This window comes from Physeter macrocephalus, chromosome 6 (assembly GCF_002837175.3).
Source record: "Physeter macrocephalus isolate SW-GA chromosome 6, ASM283717v5, whole genome shotgun sequence".
In the NCBI taxonomy this organism is placed as follows: Eukaryota; Metazoa; Chordata; class Mammalia; order Artiodactyla; family Physeteridae; genus Physeter; species Physeter macrocephalus.
The window spans coordinates 1,232,182-1,251,357 of record NC_041219.1 but is presented as its reverse complement, the minus strand read 5'-3'; the positions used below and the strand labels follow the sequence as shown (position 1 = coordinate 1,251,357).

At 39.2% G+C, this 19,176-nt stretch overlaps 1 protein-coding gene across 1 annotated transcript in view; it reads right to left on the bottom strand.

The window, feature by feature from the left end:
* Positions 1-18,754, bottom strand: part of TBC1D30 (TBC1 domain family member 30) — a 91,949-nt gene extending 73,195 nt beyond the window's left edge. The window contains exons 1-2 of the mRNA XM_024122966.2: positions 18,316-18,754; positions 13,797-13,961 (exon numbers count right to left, since the gene is read on the bottom strand). Of these exons, the coding sequence (XP_023978734.1) occupies positions 13,797-13,961; positions 18,316-18,754 (604 nt within the window). The remainder of the gene's footprint in view (positions 1-13,796; positions 13,962-18,315) is intronic.
* Between the last annotated feature and the right edge of the window lie 422 nt (positions 18,755-19,176).

Genomic DNA, 19,176 nt, shown 5'->3' with positions numbered 1-19,176 from the left:
TTTTTTTTTGCGTTACGCGGGCCTCTCACTGTTGTGGCCTCTCCCGTTGCGGAGCACAGGCTCCGGACGCGCAGGCTCAGCGGCCATGGCTCACGGCCCTAGCCGCTCCGCGGCATGTGGGATCTTCCCGGACCAGGACACGAACCCATGTCCCCTGCATCGGCAGCCGGACTCTCAACCAATGCGCCACCAGGGAAGCCCCTCATCATGTCCCTTTTCTAACTGATGAGAAAAATGAAGCACAGGGATATCAAAGAACTTACATGAGACTGCACCTTAAGGAAGTGGCAGAACCAGGATTCAAGCTGTGACAATACAGAGAACGTAATTTAACACGGTTCTTAGGAAAGCTTAAAAGAGAAAGAGAACTCCCCCTGCTGGCTGTATATACAGTTTTCTTTTGTCACAACTGATAGCAAGGGCACCACCAACCAGGGGAGCCCTGACTGAGTCACTAACCAGTAGAGTGAGTTCCCGCAATGTTTTGTTTTTAACTGAAGTATAGTTGATTTACAATACTGGGTTAGATTTAGGTGTACATCATAGTGATTCGGTTTTTTGTTTTGTTTTTTTGTTTTGCAGATTATATTTGGCAACACTCTTAACTCTTCCACCTCACTTTGCCCAGTCCTAAGGTTGGGAGTAAACAGAAATCAGATTTAAGTTCTCTTCTAGCTCTAAATTACTATGACTTTGAGATTCAGATGTTTTTCTCTAAAAACCAGTTCTCTCTGTAATGTGCACAAGAAACAGCTACTGTTTTGCTTTTTTCCAAAGCCACAAGAATCTCTCAGGGGCTTCCCTGGTGGTGCAGTGTTTAAGAATCCACCTGCCAATGCAGGGGACACGGGTTCCAGCCCTGGTCTGGGAAGATCCCACATGCCACGGAGCAACTAAGCCCCAAGTGCCACAACTACTGAGCCTGCGCTCTAGAGCTCACAAGCCACAGCTACTGAGCCCACGTGCCACAACTACTGAAGCCTGTGCGCCTAGAACCCATGCTCCGCAACAAGAGAAGCCACCACAGTGAGAAGCCCGCACACTGCAACAAAGAGTAGCCCCACTCGCTGCAACTAGAGAAAGCTGGTGTGTAGCAACGAAGACCCAATGCAGCCAAAAATAAATAAGTAAATTTATTTTAAAAAAAAAAAAATCTCTCAGAAGTTAGAGGTTCAAAAGCTATACAGTACTTTCAAATATTTCATAAATTTGCAGTAAGGATAAGTAAATTATGACAAAATTTTTAAAAACTCAGCTGCAAGACACTAAGAGTTTAAAGGAAATGAGAGGAAACGGTTGCTAAAATATGTTGTAAGCAATAATAATCCAATTTCTTTCACCTAGTCATAGTCTTACTTTAGGGCAGACCACGCTGCTAATTATATATCAAAACAAACCTAAATCTGTTATCAATATTAACAACGTTATACCAAAATTCACAACTCTGCAACCAAGTTCCAAAGGTAAGGCACATCCACCTTAATCTAAATGTTAACTTGTTTATATGTCAATTATATCTCAATAAAGCTGAAAAAAATACTAATTTCTTTCCATCTAGCAAAACAAATGAGCTTATGAAAAAGGAATACATACATCTGGGTTAAGAAGGAAGATTCAAAAAAAATTCCATCTAATTTTGGTCCCCACCAAAATCACACTAAAAATACAGTTAAGAGATTTTTGTTTAGCATAACCCACAAGGACCAAGAACTAAAAAAAAAAAAAAGCATCAGAGACAACAGCAATAGAATTTTGAAGATGAAAAAACATATGGACAAGTAGAAATTGACTTAGCAGATCCTAGAAAGCCAAATGCCAAAATCGCACAGAAAAGTGGAAATCCAACCTCTATTACACCACATATTCCACAAAAGACTCAGAGACAGGCAACCAGGCTTCATAAGGAGAGCTGGGAGAAAGCTGTTGAGAAGCAGTTGGAACCCTATATCCTCTCCTCTACTTCATGAGGCTGGACAATTACTCCTCTTCCATCCCTGCAAAAGACTGAAGGTTTCATTTCTGAAAAGGGGTAAAACAGAGAGTTGCTGGACAACCAGCTGAGGGTGGGAATCTTACCTAAAACAGAGGGAATCCAGTGACCATATGCACACTGAATGCTGAATGCAGAGACCCAGCTCTTAGCCCCACAGACCTTCACCATCCAGGCAGGAAGTCAGAGGACTCTTCCCTGAGGACTCTGACCAGCTCCACAAGAAAAACCTGGAGACACTGACCTGGGGGGCCCTATAAGAAAGGGCCCATCCAGATGACACTCCAGTAAAGCTCAAAGTCCACAAGCTCTACTGGGCGAGCTCAGAGTTCAACTCATTCTTTCAGATTCTCACACTTATGAGCAGACAGTCAAGGATCACCCGATATCCGAGGAAAGACTTGAATTTTAACAGCATTTTGAAGGTTTCTTTCCTCCCTGGGTAATCTATTTCCTCCAAATTGTTATTTTCTGCTTGTCTGTTTTAGTCTCTATCATTAATATCCTTAGAGCAATAAGAAAATAGATTGCATCTATGAAATAAGAACAGAATACCATATATATACATGAAACATTCAACTAACAACTTAAAAAAGAGGTCTCAATAACAGGAGTGGGAAATAAAGTTGCAATAATCTCTGAGTAAGTAAAGCTAAATAAATAAATAAATAAACAACAGATATAGAAAATAAGACAAGAATATTACAAAACTAGTCCAGACGTTCCGACAGCCAAACAATAGAATTCCAGAAAGAGGAAAAAGGAAAAAATAAAAGGACAGAGGAAAAGCATCAAAGAATTAATTCACATAAATTTTTCAGAACTGAAAGACATAGTTGCCTGATCAAAAGAGCCTGTCTGGACCCAGGCACAGTGGGTGAAAATAGACCCACACCAAGCAACACGACCGTGAATTCCAGAAGACCAAGAACAAAGAAAGATCCCACAACCTTTCAAAGAGGAAAAAACAAACAATCCAGTACAAAGGATAAGGAATTAGAAAGGCTCTAGACTTCTCTAGACCAACAATGAAAGCAACGCAATAAAACAGGTATAGAAATGTCAATTAAAGCAAGGATATAATAAAGATATTTTCATTCCTGCACAATTTCCAAAAATTTACCTCACAGGCACCCTTCCACAGGGGATACGGGCAATGATATTAAAAAAGAAAGGGACTTCCCTGGTGGTTCAGTGGTTAAAGAATCCGCCTGCCAGTGCAGGGGACATTGGTTCGAGCCCTGGTCCGGGAAGATCCCACACATGCTGCAGAGCAACTAAGCCTGTGTGCCACAACTACTGAACCCGTGCACCTAGAGCCCGTGCTCTGCCACAAGAGGAGCCACCGCAATGAGAAGCCCCCACTCGCAGCAACTAGAGAAAGCCCGCGCGCAGCAACAAAGACCCAATGCAGCCAAATATAAATAAATAAATTTATTTAAAAAAAAAAAAAAAGAGGGCTTCCCTGGTGGCGCAGTGGTTGAGAATCCGCCTGCCTGAGCCTGTGCGTCCGGAGCCTGTGCTCCGCAACGGGAGAGGCCACAACAGTGAGAGGCCCGCGTACCACAAAAAAAAAAAAAAAAAAAAAAAAGAAAGAGGGCTTCCCTGGTGGCGCAGTTGTTGAGAGTCCGCCTGCCGATGCAGGGGACACGGGTTCATGCCCCGGTCCGGGAAGATCCCACGTGCCGCGGAGCAACTGAGCCCATGTGCCACGACAGAAGCCACCACAGTAAGAAGCCCGCACACCGCAACGAAGACCCAACGCAGCCAAAAATAAAATAAATAAATTTTATAAATAAATAAATAAGCAGCAGTCCACTCCTCCAGCTTAGCTGATCATTCATCAACTAGCACAAAACACAGCCCTGGCAGATGCCACAGGACTTGCCCTCTGACTCCCCCAGAAGGGGCTCCTGTGAATTCTCTGAGGAACCCAACATCAGACTGTGACCCAGAAACGGTTTGGTTTACCTTTTGAGAGCTTTTCTCTAACAGAGGCAGCAACATTACACTTTAGCTACACAACTAGGCATGGGCTTGCTACTCAGCTTTTCAAAACTATATGTTGTTTAGGAATATGTACAAGAGGCAGAAAAACTATAAAGAGAAGCCAGGGAATAATTAACACAAACGCAGGGGAGAAAGGAGATTTCAGCCAGGGAGGAACACACAAGGGCTTCTAATGTGCCAGTAATATTTATTACTCAATCTTCATAGGTAGATATCATACACAGATTTTGCTTATTTTTTTAATATATATACATGTACTAGAATACTCTTCTTTATGGTGATGCATTCTATAATAGATATCTTAAATAGTAAGTGAATTTCTATTTAAATCAGTGATATTGTTTTAATATTGTGGAACACTAAAGTAACCAAAAAAATTGTTAAAAATTTTTATGCCTATAAATGTGAAAATTTACGTGAAATGGGCAAATTGTATGTAATTTACCAAAGCTGATATAAAAAGAAATAGAAAATACAAATAATCCTATAATTTTTTAAGTTGTCATAATTTAAAACCTTCCTATGAAGGAAACTTCAGGCCCAAATATTTTGCCAGTGAATTCTACCAAACGTTTATGAAAGAAATAATTCCAGTCTTATACAATCTCTTCCAAAGAATGTAAAAAGAGGGCACTCTGTAACTTCTTTTATGAGACTCCCAAAACTTGACAAGAGCATTACAAGAATGGAAAATTATAAGCTAATCTCACTCATGAACATAGCCATAAAAAATCACAAACAAAATATTAGCAAACCAAATCAAGTAATGTATACATGTATGTATGTACATATACATATTTTGTGTGTATATATACGTATATATGCATGCGTGTATTATGTGTGTGTGTATAGCAGTCCACTCCTCCAGCTTAGCTGATCATTCATCAACTAGCACAAAACACAGCCCTGGCAGATGCCACAGGACTTGCCCTCTGACTCCCCCAGAAGGGGCTCCTGTGAATTCTCTGAGGAACCCAACATCAGACTGTGACCCAGAAACGGTTTGGTTTACCTTTTGAGAGCTTTTCTCTAACAGAGGCAGCAACATTACACTTTAGCTACACAACTAGGCATGGGCTTGCTACTCAGCTTTTCAAAACTATATGTTGTTTAGGAATATGTACAAGAGGCAGAAAAACTATAAAGAGAAGCCAGGGAATAATTAACACAAACGCAGGGGAGAAAGGAGATTTCAGCCAGGGAGGAACACACAAGGGCTTCTAATGTGCCAGTAATATTTATTACTCAATCTTCATAGGTAGATATCATACACAGATTTTGCTTATTTTTTTAATATATATACATGTACTAGAATACTCTTCTTTATGGTGATGCATTCTATAATAGATATCTTAAATAGTAAGTGAATTTCTATTTAAATCAGTGATATTGTTTTAATATTGTGGAACACTAAAGTAACCAAAAAAATTGTTAAAAATTTTTATGCCTATAAATGTGAAAATTTACGTGAAATGGGCAAATTGTATGTAATTTACCAAAGCTGATATAAAAAGAAATAGAAAATACAAATAATCCTATAATTTTTTAAGTTGTCATAATTTAAAACCTTCCTATGAAGGAAACTTCAGGCCCAAATATTTTGCCAGTGAATTCTACCAAACGTTTATGAAAGAAATAATTCCAGTCTTATACAATCTCTTCCAAAGAATGTAAAAAGAGGGCACTCTGTAACTTCTTTTATGAGACTCCCAAAACTTGACAAGAGCATTACAAGAATGGAAAATTATAAGCTAATCTCACTCATGAACATAGCCATAAAAAATCACAAACAAAATATTAGCAAACCAAATCAAGTAATGTATACATGTATGTATGTACATATACATATTTTGTGTGTATATATACGTATATATGCATGCGTGTATTATGTGTGTGTGTATATATATATATATATATATATACCATGACCTAGGTAGGATTTTTCAAGAATACAAAGTTGTTTTAACATTCAACAAAAATATAAAATTCAACATATTATCTCAATACAGCAATAAAGTATGTGATAAAATTCAGCATCTTAGCAAATTAGACAAGAGAATTTTCTTAATTTGATAAAGGATTTCTACAGAAAACTTTCAGCAAACATTGTACTTAATGGTGAAATGATAAAAAGAAAACTTTCCTTCTGAGGTTGTACATGTGACAAAAATTCTCATCTTATTTTCATTACTTCTATTCAAGATTAAACCGGAGGTCCTAGCCAGTACACAAGACGAGAAAAATAAATGAAAGGATGGTAAAGAAATCCATAAAACTGACAGTATTCACAGATGATAAAGATTATGTACTTAGAAAAAACAAATGATTTTACAGATAAAGTATTAGAATCAACAAAAGAAAAAGTAAGATTACTGGATATAGTACCAATATGCAGATAACAATCATACTTCTATGTACTAGAAACAAATAGAAAATGAATTTCTTAAAAGACACCAATGTAAAATAGCATCAAGAGGGTTTCCCTGGTGGCGCAGTGGTTAAGAATCCGCCTGCCAATGTAGGAGACACGGGTTCGAGCCCTGGTCTGGGAAGATCCCACATGCCACGGAGCAACTAAGCCTGTGTGCCACAACTAGTGAACCTGCGTGCCACAACTACTGAAGCCTGCACTCCTAGAGCCTATGCTGCACAACAAGAGAAGCCACGGCAATGAGAAGCCCACACAAGGGAGAGTAGCCCCCACTCTCCACAACTAGAGAAAACCTGCGCACAGCAACAAAGACCCAACGCAGCCAAAAATAAATAAAATGAATAAATTCATTTAAAAATAAATAAATAAATAAAATAGCATCAAGAAAACTCAATTACCTAAGAATAAATATAGTAAAAGATATGTAAGACCTCCACATAGAAAACTGTAAAATATTATTCAAATAAATTTGAATAATAATTTTAAATACCATAGTTATGGATTGGAGGACCCAACATTGTAAAGATGTCAATTCTCCCCTAAAAGCCAATAATAAGCAAAACAGTCCTGAAGAAGAACAAGGTGTAAGAACCTACACTATCAGAGAGTAAGAGTTATTACAAAGCACAGTAATTAAGACAGTGTTGCACTGGCTCAAGGATAGACAAATAAAACAACAAAATAGGATAAGAGACCCCAAATAGACCCACACACATATAGAAATTTATATAAAAATCGCACCACAGAGCAGTGGTAAAAGGATGGTCTCTGATAAACCGTGCTGAGTCAATTAGATGTCCACATGGACAAAAATGAATTTTTTTTTCCTGGACAAAAATGAAATTTGACTCTTCTCTCATTTCATGTGAACAAAATGAATCAATTCTAGGTGGCTCTTGATCTGAAAACAAAATAATAAAGCTTCCTGAAAATATAATGGGAGAATACAAAGCACCAGCTATAAAGGCAGGACTGGTTACCTAACCTGTGGGACCCCTTGTTCAAAAATCACTAAGGGGCTTCCCTGGTGGCGCAGTGGTTGAGAGTCTGCCTGCCAATGCAGGGGACACGGGTTTGAGCCCTGGTCTGGGAGGATCCCACATGCCGCGGAGCAACTAGGCCTGCGAGCCACAACTACTGAGCCTGCGTGTCTGGAGCTTGTGCTCCGCAACAAGAGAGGCCGCGACAGCGCACCGCGATGAAGAGTGGCTCCCGCTTGCCGCAACTAGAGAAAGCTCTTGCGCAGAAATGAAGACCCAACACGGTCATAAATAAATAAATTTTTTTAAAAATCACTAAGAAAAGCAACAGCAGAGCATTAAACCAATTGTAGGGCCCTAATGAGAATGGGTCCCACGTGACTGCACAGATCACATGCCCGTGAAGCTGGCCCTGCAAGAAGCTAAAAGACTAGTAAATTGGACTACATAAAAACTAAGAACTCTTGTTCATCAAACGACACTGTTTTTAAACTGTTCCATCTCGTTTTATTACAATCCTGTCCTTGTGTTCCAGAATGAATAGCTATTTAATACACACACCACTCCTAAAATTGATCTTAACAGCCCCATTTCTTTCTCAGTATATTAAATCAAAAGGAAAAAATTTTTTTTAAAAATCACCTGGTTTAGTACTTCCCAAGAACAGCACCTTTACTAAACAACAGGAAACAAAACATGCCAGAAATCTGACCAAATACACAAAGCAGCAGGTGAGATGCCTGATAGGAATGACTCCCAATGGAATGTTCATAGATGCCCTCTAGATGACACTCTTAAGAGAGTGAAAATGCAAGCCAAAAAAGTGGGAGAAGGTATTTGCATCACATGTATCTGTCAAAGACTCATATTCAGAATACATAAAGAATTCCTACAAATCTATAAGAAAAAGGAGACAATCCTTTTCTTAGGAGACAATTAGCCAGTAAACATATGAAGAGGTGCTGAACCACGTTAGTAATCAGCAAAATGAAAACAAAAATCACGCAGCCACTAAAACACTCACTAGAAGAGTTAAAATTTAAAGGACTGACAACACCAACACCAACTGTTGGCCACACCAAATCTGCCTTTTCCTGTTGGTTTTTTCCCCCCTATGGCACTTATCACCTTAACCCCTTCTACGTACATTAAAAAAAGGGTTGAGTCTTAGTAAGCATGTGACACAACTAGGTCAAGGAAAGTAAATTATGGGACTTTCTGGAGCTACGGAAAAAGATGTTCTATTTGGTAAGTTTGCTGATTTGGAGCTGCTGTTGGCCATTTTGGTGTTGTCCAATACAGAGGAAAGCACAGCTAAGAGATGAAGTCATATTCTTAAAGATATTCTCTGAGCACCTGTATTTACCTGATTTAGCTACACCTGAAGGCATATCCTTGGACTTTTAATTATGTAAGCCCATCAATTTCCTTTATTGCTTAAATCAGTTTGAGTTGTGTTTCTGCACTCACAACTAAAAGGAGATTCGTCACTATTACAATGTGGTGACAAAATAAAATGGAAGACTGAAAAATAGTGCATTAATCATTCAAAATTATGTTTATGAATAATTTATGCCAATGGTACCAGCTTATGATAGGTTACATGAAAAAGGTAGGATACAGGAATATTATACAGTACACCGACTTCGGAAAAACTTCATATTAAAAAACCACTTGAATAAAGATTCAAAAACATTAAGAGACTGTCTTTAGAAAATGGTTTTTCCTCTTCTTTTCACACTTCTGTATTTTCCAAAGTTTCCTTATTATTATATTTTAACACTTTTTGTTGAGATATAATTCACATACCATAAATTTCACCCTTTTAAACTGTACAATTTAGTGATTTTTAGTGTATTCACAGAATTGTGCAACCATCACCACTCTCTGACAGCACATTTTCATCACCGCAGCAAGAAACCCATGCCATTAGCAGTCATTTCCTAGTCTCCCTACCCGCAAGCCCTGGCAATGACTAAGTTACTTTCTATTTCTATGGATTTGTCTATTCTGAACATTTCAAATAGAATCATAAAGTATGTGAACTTTTGTGCCTGCTTCTTTCACTTAGCATCATGTTTTCAAGGGTCATCCATGTTGTAACAGGAATTAGTAACTTCATTCCTGTTTATGGCTGAATAATATTCCATCAAATGGATGTATCGCATTTGTTTATCCATTCATCCATTGACGTTGTTACCATTTTTTGGCTATTATAAAAAAAAACTGCTATGAACATTCATGTACCAATTTTTGTGGGGATATACATCTCCAATTCTCTTGGGTAAATACCTAGGAGTAGATGGCTGGTTAGGTGCATTACTTTTTATAATTTTTTAAAAAACAATGAGAATTGTTTCTTAGTGGAAAATGTTGAATGTCAGTGATATCAAACTCAGAGTCACACAAATTCCTTCTTCTGACGCAGAGGACAAGGTACTACTGTAGAGAAGAGACCCATAGAAAAAGAAGAACAAAGACCACTCACTATTTGACAAAGTATCAGTCTCTACCAGGCATTTATGATACCAAGATTTAATTACATTACCAGGATTCCAGGGTGGACACATTAATAAAATGAGTCTATAAGCTGCCTAAAATTCCTGTACTTATAGACCAGGCTAAAATAAAGATAATACTTCCATTTACATTCACATTTTTTTTCATGCTTTTCTCTTTTCACAGTTTTCCAATCACCACTAGATTGGAATCATCTAGATCAATCACTTGATCTATAACACCTTTCACAAACTCAACCAGCATAACAAACATTTACTATACCAATGCAGAAAACTGTAGAACTAGGCAATGCTGATCATTTAGATGGCCTCCCTTCTGTTTTCAGGAAAAATAGTTAAACCACGGGATAAGCAAACTACTTAAAAATCTTAACATCAGAATCAAACTCCCGGCCAAATATTCACCTTATTCTTCCCATCATCTTAATGCCTTTGGGTAGATTTTCCTGCACACCACACTACATTTGTTCCATAATCCAGCTGGCCAAGAAAAGATAAAGTATTTACTTCACATGCAAACTGTGCTAAAGCAGTATATTCTAATAAACCTGAAACTCTGTATTATATCCTTCGTATGTTACAAATTTCTTATTGCTTCAACAGTAATCCAGTATTATAGAAGTATCAATCTAATTGCTAAGAAAAAGCAGACCCTTCTTATGTTTACGGTACAAAGAGTGAAGTTTTGAGATACCTATCTTCAAATTCTTTCTCAACCACTAGGCAAATTACCTAAACTTTCTGAATCTCAATTTCCCAATAAAATGTGCCTAAAGACAATATACTTTTGGAAGTGCTATGAGAGATAAAACCAACACTTTCGCATAAAGCACATACTTAGTGAATAGTAGCTGCTGATACTATTCTTATTATTAATTTTAAGATTAATATTGAAGTGGTTATACTATGGTTACCCTTAGATAAATGGTAAAATTTAGGGAAAAAATCTGCTGTTCTATAAGGCAAATATTGATCCTGCTCTTATTCTCACCCGTTTGAAAATAAAGGGATTCTACCATAAGGCTTGGTGTAGAAAATCAAAAAGTCTAAGCAGTTACATCACCTGTGTTAGAAATAAAAGTGATCTAGTCATTTTGGTTCATAATCCACACTTTCTGAATCATCATCCACTTATGATTCTTATTTCAAAATTAATATATCCCCTTCATGTATCAACAGGAAATAATCCATTTTAATAAAAGATTAAAATTGTTTAATTCTATAATATGACCCTGTTTTTGTAAAACAATAAAAATATTTCATGTACATGTAAAAAAAATTGTTTAATTCTACAGCATGTTATAAAAGGGGAAAGTCACTTATAGAAAGAATCATAAGCACTGAATCCATATGGAGGGGAAAATAGGGGTTATCTGACTTTTACACATTAAATGCAAACAATTCAACATGTATGCTGTATTTCAACGCATCACTGACAGTCACTACTAAACTGAAAGTTCAGTGACTAATCTAATTAAACATATTTGTTATTAGTTGACTTTGAGGAAAGAGGACACGTGGGTAAGTACTGGAATCAGGCATTTAGTCACTAAACATCTAACCTCTGGGGCTTCTCTAGTGGTGTAGTGGTTAAGAATCCGCCTGCCAATGCAGGGGACACAGGTTTGAGCCCTGGTCCGGGAAGGTCTCACATGCCGTGGAGCAACTAAGCCCGTGTGCCACAACTACTGAGCCTGCGTGCTAGAGCCCGCGAGCCACAACTACTGAGCCCATGTGCCACAACGGCTGAAGCCCACGCACCTAGAGCCCGTGCTCTGCAACAAGAGAAGCTACAGCAATGAGAAGCCCGTGCACCGCATCAAAGAGTAGCCCCCGCTCGCCACAACTACAGAAAGCCCGCACGCAGCAACAAAGACCCAATGCAGCCGAAAAATAATTAATTAATTAATTTTTAAAAAAATCTAACCTCTGGAGTTCTCAAATGGATAAATAACCATTTAGTCAAATTTCTAACAATGTCTACATCATAATACTTTATCATATGATGAGAATGATAATTCTAATACACTGTTATTTCTTAATTCAACAACAAAAAAATTCTGTTCCATTTAAGAGTCTTATTACCCAGGTGAGAACTGAAATACAAGGAAAGGAGCCATTAACCCCATATTCTCTGACCTGCAAAACTCTGGACTTAAAGAGACAAAAATCTAAAATACATAGGAATGCTGCACCCACAAATCCACAAATTAAATCGGGGGCGTGTGGACACATTTTTCTAAAAAGACATAAAAGCCGGTCCTTTCATCAGTCAAGCAAAGTGAAATTCTAAATGATTATCAGTCTCTGGTAATTACCAGCCTGTGATCCTGTGCTAGCCTGACATTCCTCTCTGTCTCCTGACACTGGCTCCAACGCACCCCCCTTATACTTTCCCACACATCCAAATCCATGCATTTACCACTTTGTGCTTTTAACTTCTGGTACAAACAATAATAATGGGAAGATGAAAACACAGTTGAAAAGAGAAAAATCAAAACATTTCAAAATAAAAAGGGAAAATAATACCATTTTTACTGGACACTAGTGAATCAACCAGAATCCATGGAAAAATATCAAATACTTATAACACATGACAACTTTTTGTATACATACACATATATAGATATACATGTACTATACAGTATACATGTATATCTATATATGTACACGTATATCTATATATCTCTACCCTCCTTCTCTACCTATTTCAGACAAGTATCTGGCTCTGGGGAAAACCCTATTCAAAACCAGTCTACTCAATTATATTCCTGCTTCTTGTATGGACTATTACATCATTATAACAATAAAGAAGTATTACGTTTAATACACATTAGGTTGAAACCTTCCTCAGTAAACAGCATAATAATAATTTGGGGATAACAGTGATATAATAAAAGGAGAGGAAGAAAACAGTATTTTCTTTTAATAACAAACATAAGAATGGAATTTAAGTCATTAATTTTATTATCTGAAGCTAATCAAGCCCTAAAAATTGTTTTATGAAAACAGACACATCTTCGTTTGGAATTAAAAAAAAAAAACTCTAGGAAGTATCACTTTACATACAAAATGTGACAGGGTAAAGGAAAAACAAGAGGCAACTTTCACATGCACCTAAAAAGCTGCCACGGGCATTCTGTCAAAACACATTATCATGCCTCTGTTTACCATACCTGAACATACTGTTCTGCCACGCTGCATGTTAATAAAAAATAAAAAACAAAAATAGGGAAACATTAGCAGAATAAAACATAAAACTCTTGCATGGAGAATTAAAAAATCAATTCACAAGCTTTTATATCCAGTATCTAACATGGATTAGTAAGTTAATATTTTGTTTTTAACTCAGTTAATAAACCATGTATCTGTTACTTATGAATGGATTACCCACGAGACAGGTTTAATTTGTTAAAATATTTTGTCCTTTTCAGATTTCAGAGCAAGTTGTAAGATCCTGTTCCAAGAGTCTCCTTCTTTTAAATCAATTGTTCACTTATTAGAGCAACAGAACCTAAGAAAGTAGAGACATGCCTTTTAGGTTGTGTCTCTTTGCTGCTGTTTTAAAAATAAAGATTTTAGTCATTAGGTAGCATCAGGCAAAAATAACCATTGTCAAAGTGAAGTGCTACCTCAAATCTAGAGTAATTAAACTAACTACATTGTAACATCAGACATGTAATATACATTTTAACTGAAAAATATTGGAAGCTGTCTGAGTTGTTCATCATTCTTAGTTCTGAAGGTATAGACTTCCATTTAAAACTTCTCAATACATATATTCAAAAGCATAATGACTACTGATGTGGCTTCACTAACATTCCGGTCCCACGTGGCAAAAGGGCTTACCCCAATCCAGCACTTACTTCTCTTCTGAGACACAGCCTGCAGACACGCTGTCACAACATCGCAGTTCCTCTGTACTTTGTGCACAAGCCTATCTTTCTGCTTCAGCTGCCGGAGTAATTTCGCCGATTGAACGCCAATCCTGTACTTTAGCTCTCGAAGGATCATCTTCAGTTCATTTGTGTCTATCAGTAAAGAAAAAGGAAAATAGAACAATAAATACCCTGAGAGGAATACAAATTCCAATGTGATACCAATCATGAGATAAATCTCTGGAACATCCATTTAAACCAAGTAATCCTGGATTCTCACCCAGGATTACATGTAAACATTCAGCTAAAAGATTCTGATGAAATAAGTCACTCATCTATTAATATTTCTTGCCCCGTCCATGCAAAGACTGTAAGATAATTTTATTCTTGAGGCTACTTGTAACATGTAAGCAAAGACTCTTATGATATCCAGCTCTGGTTTCAAATTTATGTTTCATTGCCTTAAAATTGGCATGTATTTTTTCTATCATTAAAGTGCTCAGATGGTAAGCTTACAAGAAAAGAATCTTTAGCCTGTTAAATCAATGATAAGTCTAACAGCTGATAACAAATGTTTTTTAAAAGCACTCTTTTGTAAATGATCAAAGTAAGTAATATTACCACATTTTCTAATATAGATAAATGTAGTGATAATGGTTTTGTTTTAAATATACAGTCTTCCCATAGCTTGACATTGAGTACATTTCATCTTCAAAATATGGTAGAAAATATGTCCTTCAAACAGATAAAAGACAGTTCGCATCTATAAAACTAATATTCTCAACAGCAGTTTTTCTACAAATGAAAAAAGACTTGGGAATCAGAAGTGACCACAACATTTATATGAATAATCATTACAATTTGGGAGTTTTGTTTGTCATACTGCATATTAGTATGACTAATGTCGTACTTCATTAGTCACCATACTGTGACCTGTCAGGCAGGCAAAGCCTTCCACTTGGCGTGGCACAGGCTAGGCCCTCATTAGAGGTCTTGTGTGGGGTTTGGATCTACTCATTTTGAAAGGGATTTGGAGAAACTAGAGAGGATCAGAAGAGAACAAAAGAAGTGTGCAAAAGTAAGAAAAACATTCCAGAGATCACAGGAAGTGAACTGTCAGGGTCTGTGTCAGAGAAGAGGGTGAGGGTTGCTTTAACAGCTGTCATAATGGATTGACCTCACTATGGAAAATGCATTTGACCTTGAGTAAAATAGAATTGCCTTTGGATCAATCCACTTATCTGTGTGATCTCAGGCAAGGCAGTGCTCCAAGTCTCAAATTCTACAAGATTATTCTGAAAAACAAATGTGAATAGCCTTTATAAACATTAATATAAAGAGCACTCAAGAACAAGGGATTACTGTGAAGAAGAAAACAACAGCCAGCTATTTCTCTCACCTTGAGTTCAAATGTGGTGAGATATAATGAGAAGTAATAACACACTTAGGTTAATTGAAAACATTGGGTTCTGAGGATGATTAAATGTGGAATCGAGCAACAAGAAGACACCAGAGACTCTTCAATCCCAGATTCCTTCAAATAGAGCAAATTCGAACGTTCAAAGTTTTTCCCTCTATTAACAGAAACAAAAGGAAAAGGGATATCATCATCTTATATTCAAATTATACTTTCCTTCCACAAAAGAGTCATTTTCGGTGACTCTTCAGATACCTAGAGCTCTATGATTTTCTGAATGATATGTACTGTCCAATGTAGGAAAAATCTTCAGAGTTGAACTTGAAAATGTCTTTTACAGCAACATCTGCTGGTATATAAATATCTGGAAGACAGAAATAAGGTCTCCTTTATCTTTATTATGTCCCACAGCATCAGCCATAGCTCCTAACACAGTGTTCAATAAATGAGGAAAAATGAGATCATCAACTGACAAACTGAACAATTTCCTCTTTAAGGAATTCCAGTGTATATAATAATAAAAACAATATCTAACATTTATTGAGCACTTCACACCCATTAACTTACATAACTCTCACTACAGCCCTATGAAGTAGTAGCATTTTCTTTTACTGAAGTATAGCTGATTTACAATATTGTATTGTAATTGTAATACAATATTGTATTGTAATACAATATTGTATTAGTTTCAGGTATACAGCAAAGTGGTTCAGTTATATATATTTTTAGATTCTTTTCCATTATAGGTTATTACAAGATACTGAATATAGTTCCCTGTGCTATAGAGTAAATCCTTGCTGTTTATCTATTTTATATATAGTAGTGCGTATCTGTTAATCTCACACTCTTAATTTATACCTCCCCACCCCCTTTCCCCTTTGGTAACCATCAGTTTGTTTTCTGTGTGTGAGTCTGTTGCTGTTTTGTAAATAAATTTATTTGTATTATTTTTTAGATTCCACATATAAGTGATATAATATTTTTTTTTCTCTGCCTGACTATGAAGTAGTAGTATTATTATCCCTATTTGTAGGTGAGGGAAATGAGACTCAGAGAGGTTAAAGAGCTTGCCCAAGGTCACACAATTAGTAAGTAACAGTGACTCAAGCTTTCTAACTCCAAAGTTCACGCCCTTAATGACAACAGTGAAAAGAGCGCCTAGATTTCCTGAGAAACCATTTTGGTGCCTCACGAAAATAAACGACCCACGCATGTTAAATATCTAAATAGGTGCTACAACAAAATCCCTATCAGAGGGAAGAGCGAATTAATACACAGGTTATCTACATTGTAGAGAGCTTAACCACATGTTAGGAGGGATATTTTTTTGACCCTGAAAAAAATCAAGTAACCTAATAAGCTGTAAAATTATTTAAGTAGACAGCTGTTTCCATTACCTGATTCTTTATTCTTAGTACTCTAATGATGTTTATCGATGAAGGAAAAGGAGTATATGTGTGTGTTTGTGTGTGTAGGACTATCATAATATGGCATCATGTACATCCTAATAGGGTCGACTACAAGGAAAGAAGAGATTAGCAGATCGCTAACCATGCAGAAAGACTGAGACTTGGGCAAAACTGACTCTTACAGGTCTTATGATTAGTAGAGTGGTCACTTATTTGAAATCTGTATTTCCAAAGCTGTACTGTGACATCTTCCTTAAACTTTAGCTTGCCAAATTTCCTCTTCCAAAAGGAAATCACTAATCCACAAAATTCTCTCCATAATGAAAAGTAAGTAACTTTGTAAAAAACAGAAAGCCAAATCATAAGTCTTCAAAATTGATTCTGTTGGATTCTGAAAGAACTATTGCCCTGCAGAACTCTTGGCATAAACACTCTGAGAACAGCCAAATAATTGTATAAAATTAAACAGCACAACTCCAGCTAAAGTCCCAGGCGGGGGGGAGGAAGGTGGAAGCCATTTGTAACAATCAGCTGGGAAAAAAATCCTCACCAGGAAGCCAAAAGAGGAAGCTGAAAGCTGTTTACACAGATTTCAGAAAGCAGGGAAATTTATTCCTTTTCTTCCCTTTCTAGCTAGGTTCCGCCCGCCGACCCCACCCCATCCCTGCACCAGCTGGACTGACTTTACAAATAGGAGACAGGAGACCCATCCATAGTATTCTTGTTCCTCCCTTTCCTGGTAATTTAGCACAAGGACATTAACTCAAGAAATGTTATGGTGGCTTAGCATGTTTTTCCACACCTCACTTCATTTTGTAAGTTGAGGTCTTGATATATCTATACAAAAAGACAACTGTAATAACTGTGTCAGTGCCTGAAAGGAAATCTATTATGAACAGTTGAGGAAAAAAAAAATCTCAATTAGGACACGAGCATCAGAGTCTGATAACAAAAGAAACCAAATTAGCCTCTCCCCGCCAGAAGCCAAGGCCATCTTGGGATTGACCTCTCCAACTGAAGGTACCGGCAGTTAAATGCTGTGATAATGACAACGCCCTAGGGCCCTCCACTAATCCTCCACCCAAGGGGGGAAAAATATCCACCTAGTGAGCTTCTTGAAACCAGACGTTCTGAGAAATGGATTTCACACGTTCTGCTTAGAAACTGCATTATTGAATTATTCTGCCTTATTAGTTAAACACTCTCCCAGTGGTGTGGCCAAGGAAAGCGGATTTAAAATAAAAATTTTTATAAGTGGATTTTTTTTTTTTAAACCAGCCCCAAGAGTCGCCTCTATTCTCTCCCAGGGCCCTCTAGGTAACTTCAGATAGACAAATCGGAAACTCCAAACCTGTCTTAACAGCTGTTCTGGTGAAATTAGAACCTGGACTGCCTCTCCTCTTGGGCCTCCACAAACACAAGGAGGATGGGGGACGGGGGAAGGGGGAGACCCGTTGGTACCATTCCGATAACTGATGCTTCACTCGACAACTCGAGAAGGGATGGGGGGACAATAAGAACTTAGTCATGAATCCGTGACACTGTGGCCAGCCGCGCCAGGTCAAAGGAGACGTCCCAAACTTAACATCTGGGCGCACGGCCCATCAGCACAGGGGCGCGCTGGTGAGCCGGAGAGCGCGGCTCCGGGAAGCTCCTGGGAACCCCCTCCCCCGGCCCTCACCTTTCTGCCACAGGTACTGCATCTGGTGCCGCTGGCTCGGCCGCTCCTGCAGCTCCTGCAGCACACGGGAGTCTCCGGCGCCGCCGCGGCCGCCCAGGAACACGTCGGAGCCCGAGGCCTCCGTGGAGCTGTCGAGGCTGTCTCGGCGCCGCTGGCGGCCCCCGGGCCCGCGGCCCCCGCTGGCCGCCTCCTCCTCCTCCGTGAAGCTGTACAGCTCTGTGAGCAACCCGCTCACCAGGGACGCCGTGCAGCTGCCCCGAGGCTCGGCGGGCTCCGGGTCCTCCTCGCCTTCCCAGGAGTCCCGGGAGCCCCGCGCTCGCTCCACCGGGGGCGCCCCTGGCAGGTTTACAACCAGGGGCGCTCTGGGGCCCGCGTCCTCCGGCCTCACCTCAGGCTGCGGGAGCCCCGTCCGGCCCCCGCCGGCGGGCAGGACCTCCATGGCTCCCGCCGCTTCTCCCGCGGCGCCGCGCCACGCCGCGCCGGCCAGTTCCGGGAGGAGGCGCGGCCTCGGCCCCGCTGGGGGCGTCCTGGGCCGGGCGCAGCGCCAGCGGCCTCCGGATCCCCCAAGCGCCCGATCTCCGCCCGGGTCTGTACGCGCGCCGCCGCCCCTCGGCCCCGGGCGTGGAGGATAGGGCGGCGGCCACGCCGCTCGATACCTGGGGACACCTGCAGCAGGTGAGGCCAGCCTACGCCCGGGAGCGATATCTGAAGAGCGTCCAGGAGCAGGATGTGGCCAGAACGAATCAGGATGAAGCCTTGAGCCCGGAGGGGGAAGGGCGCTCTGGCTGCTTCCACCTTCACTTGTATGAACGTGATTAACTCAAAAAGAGGGCAGCTCTAGCATCCTATTCAGCCACCAGC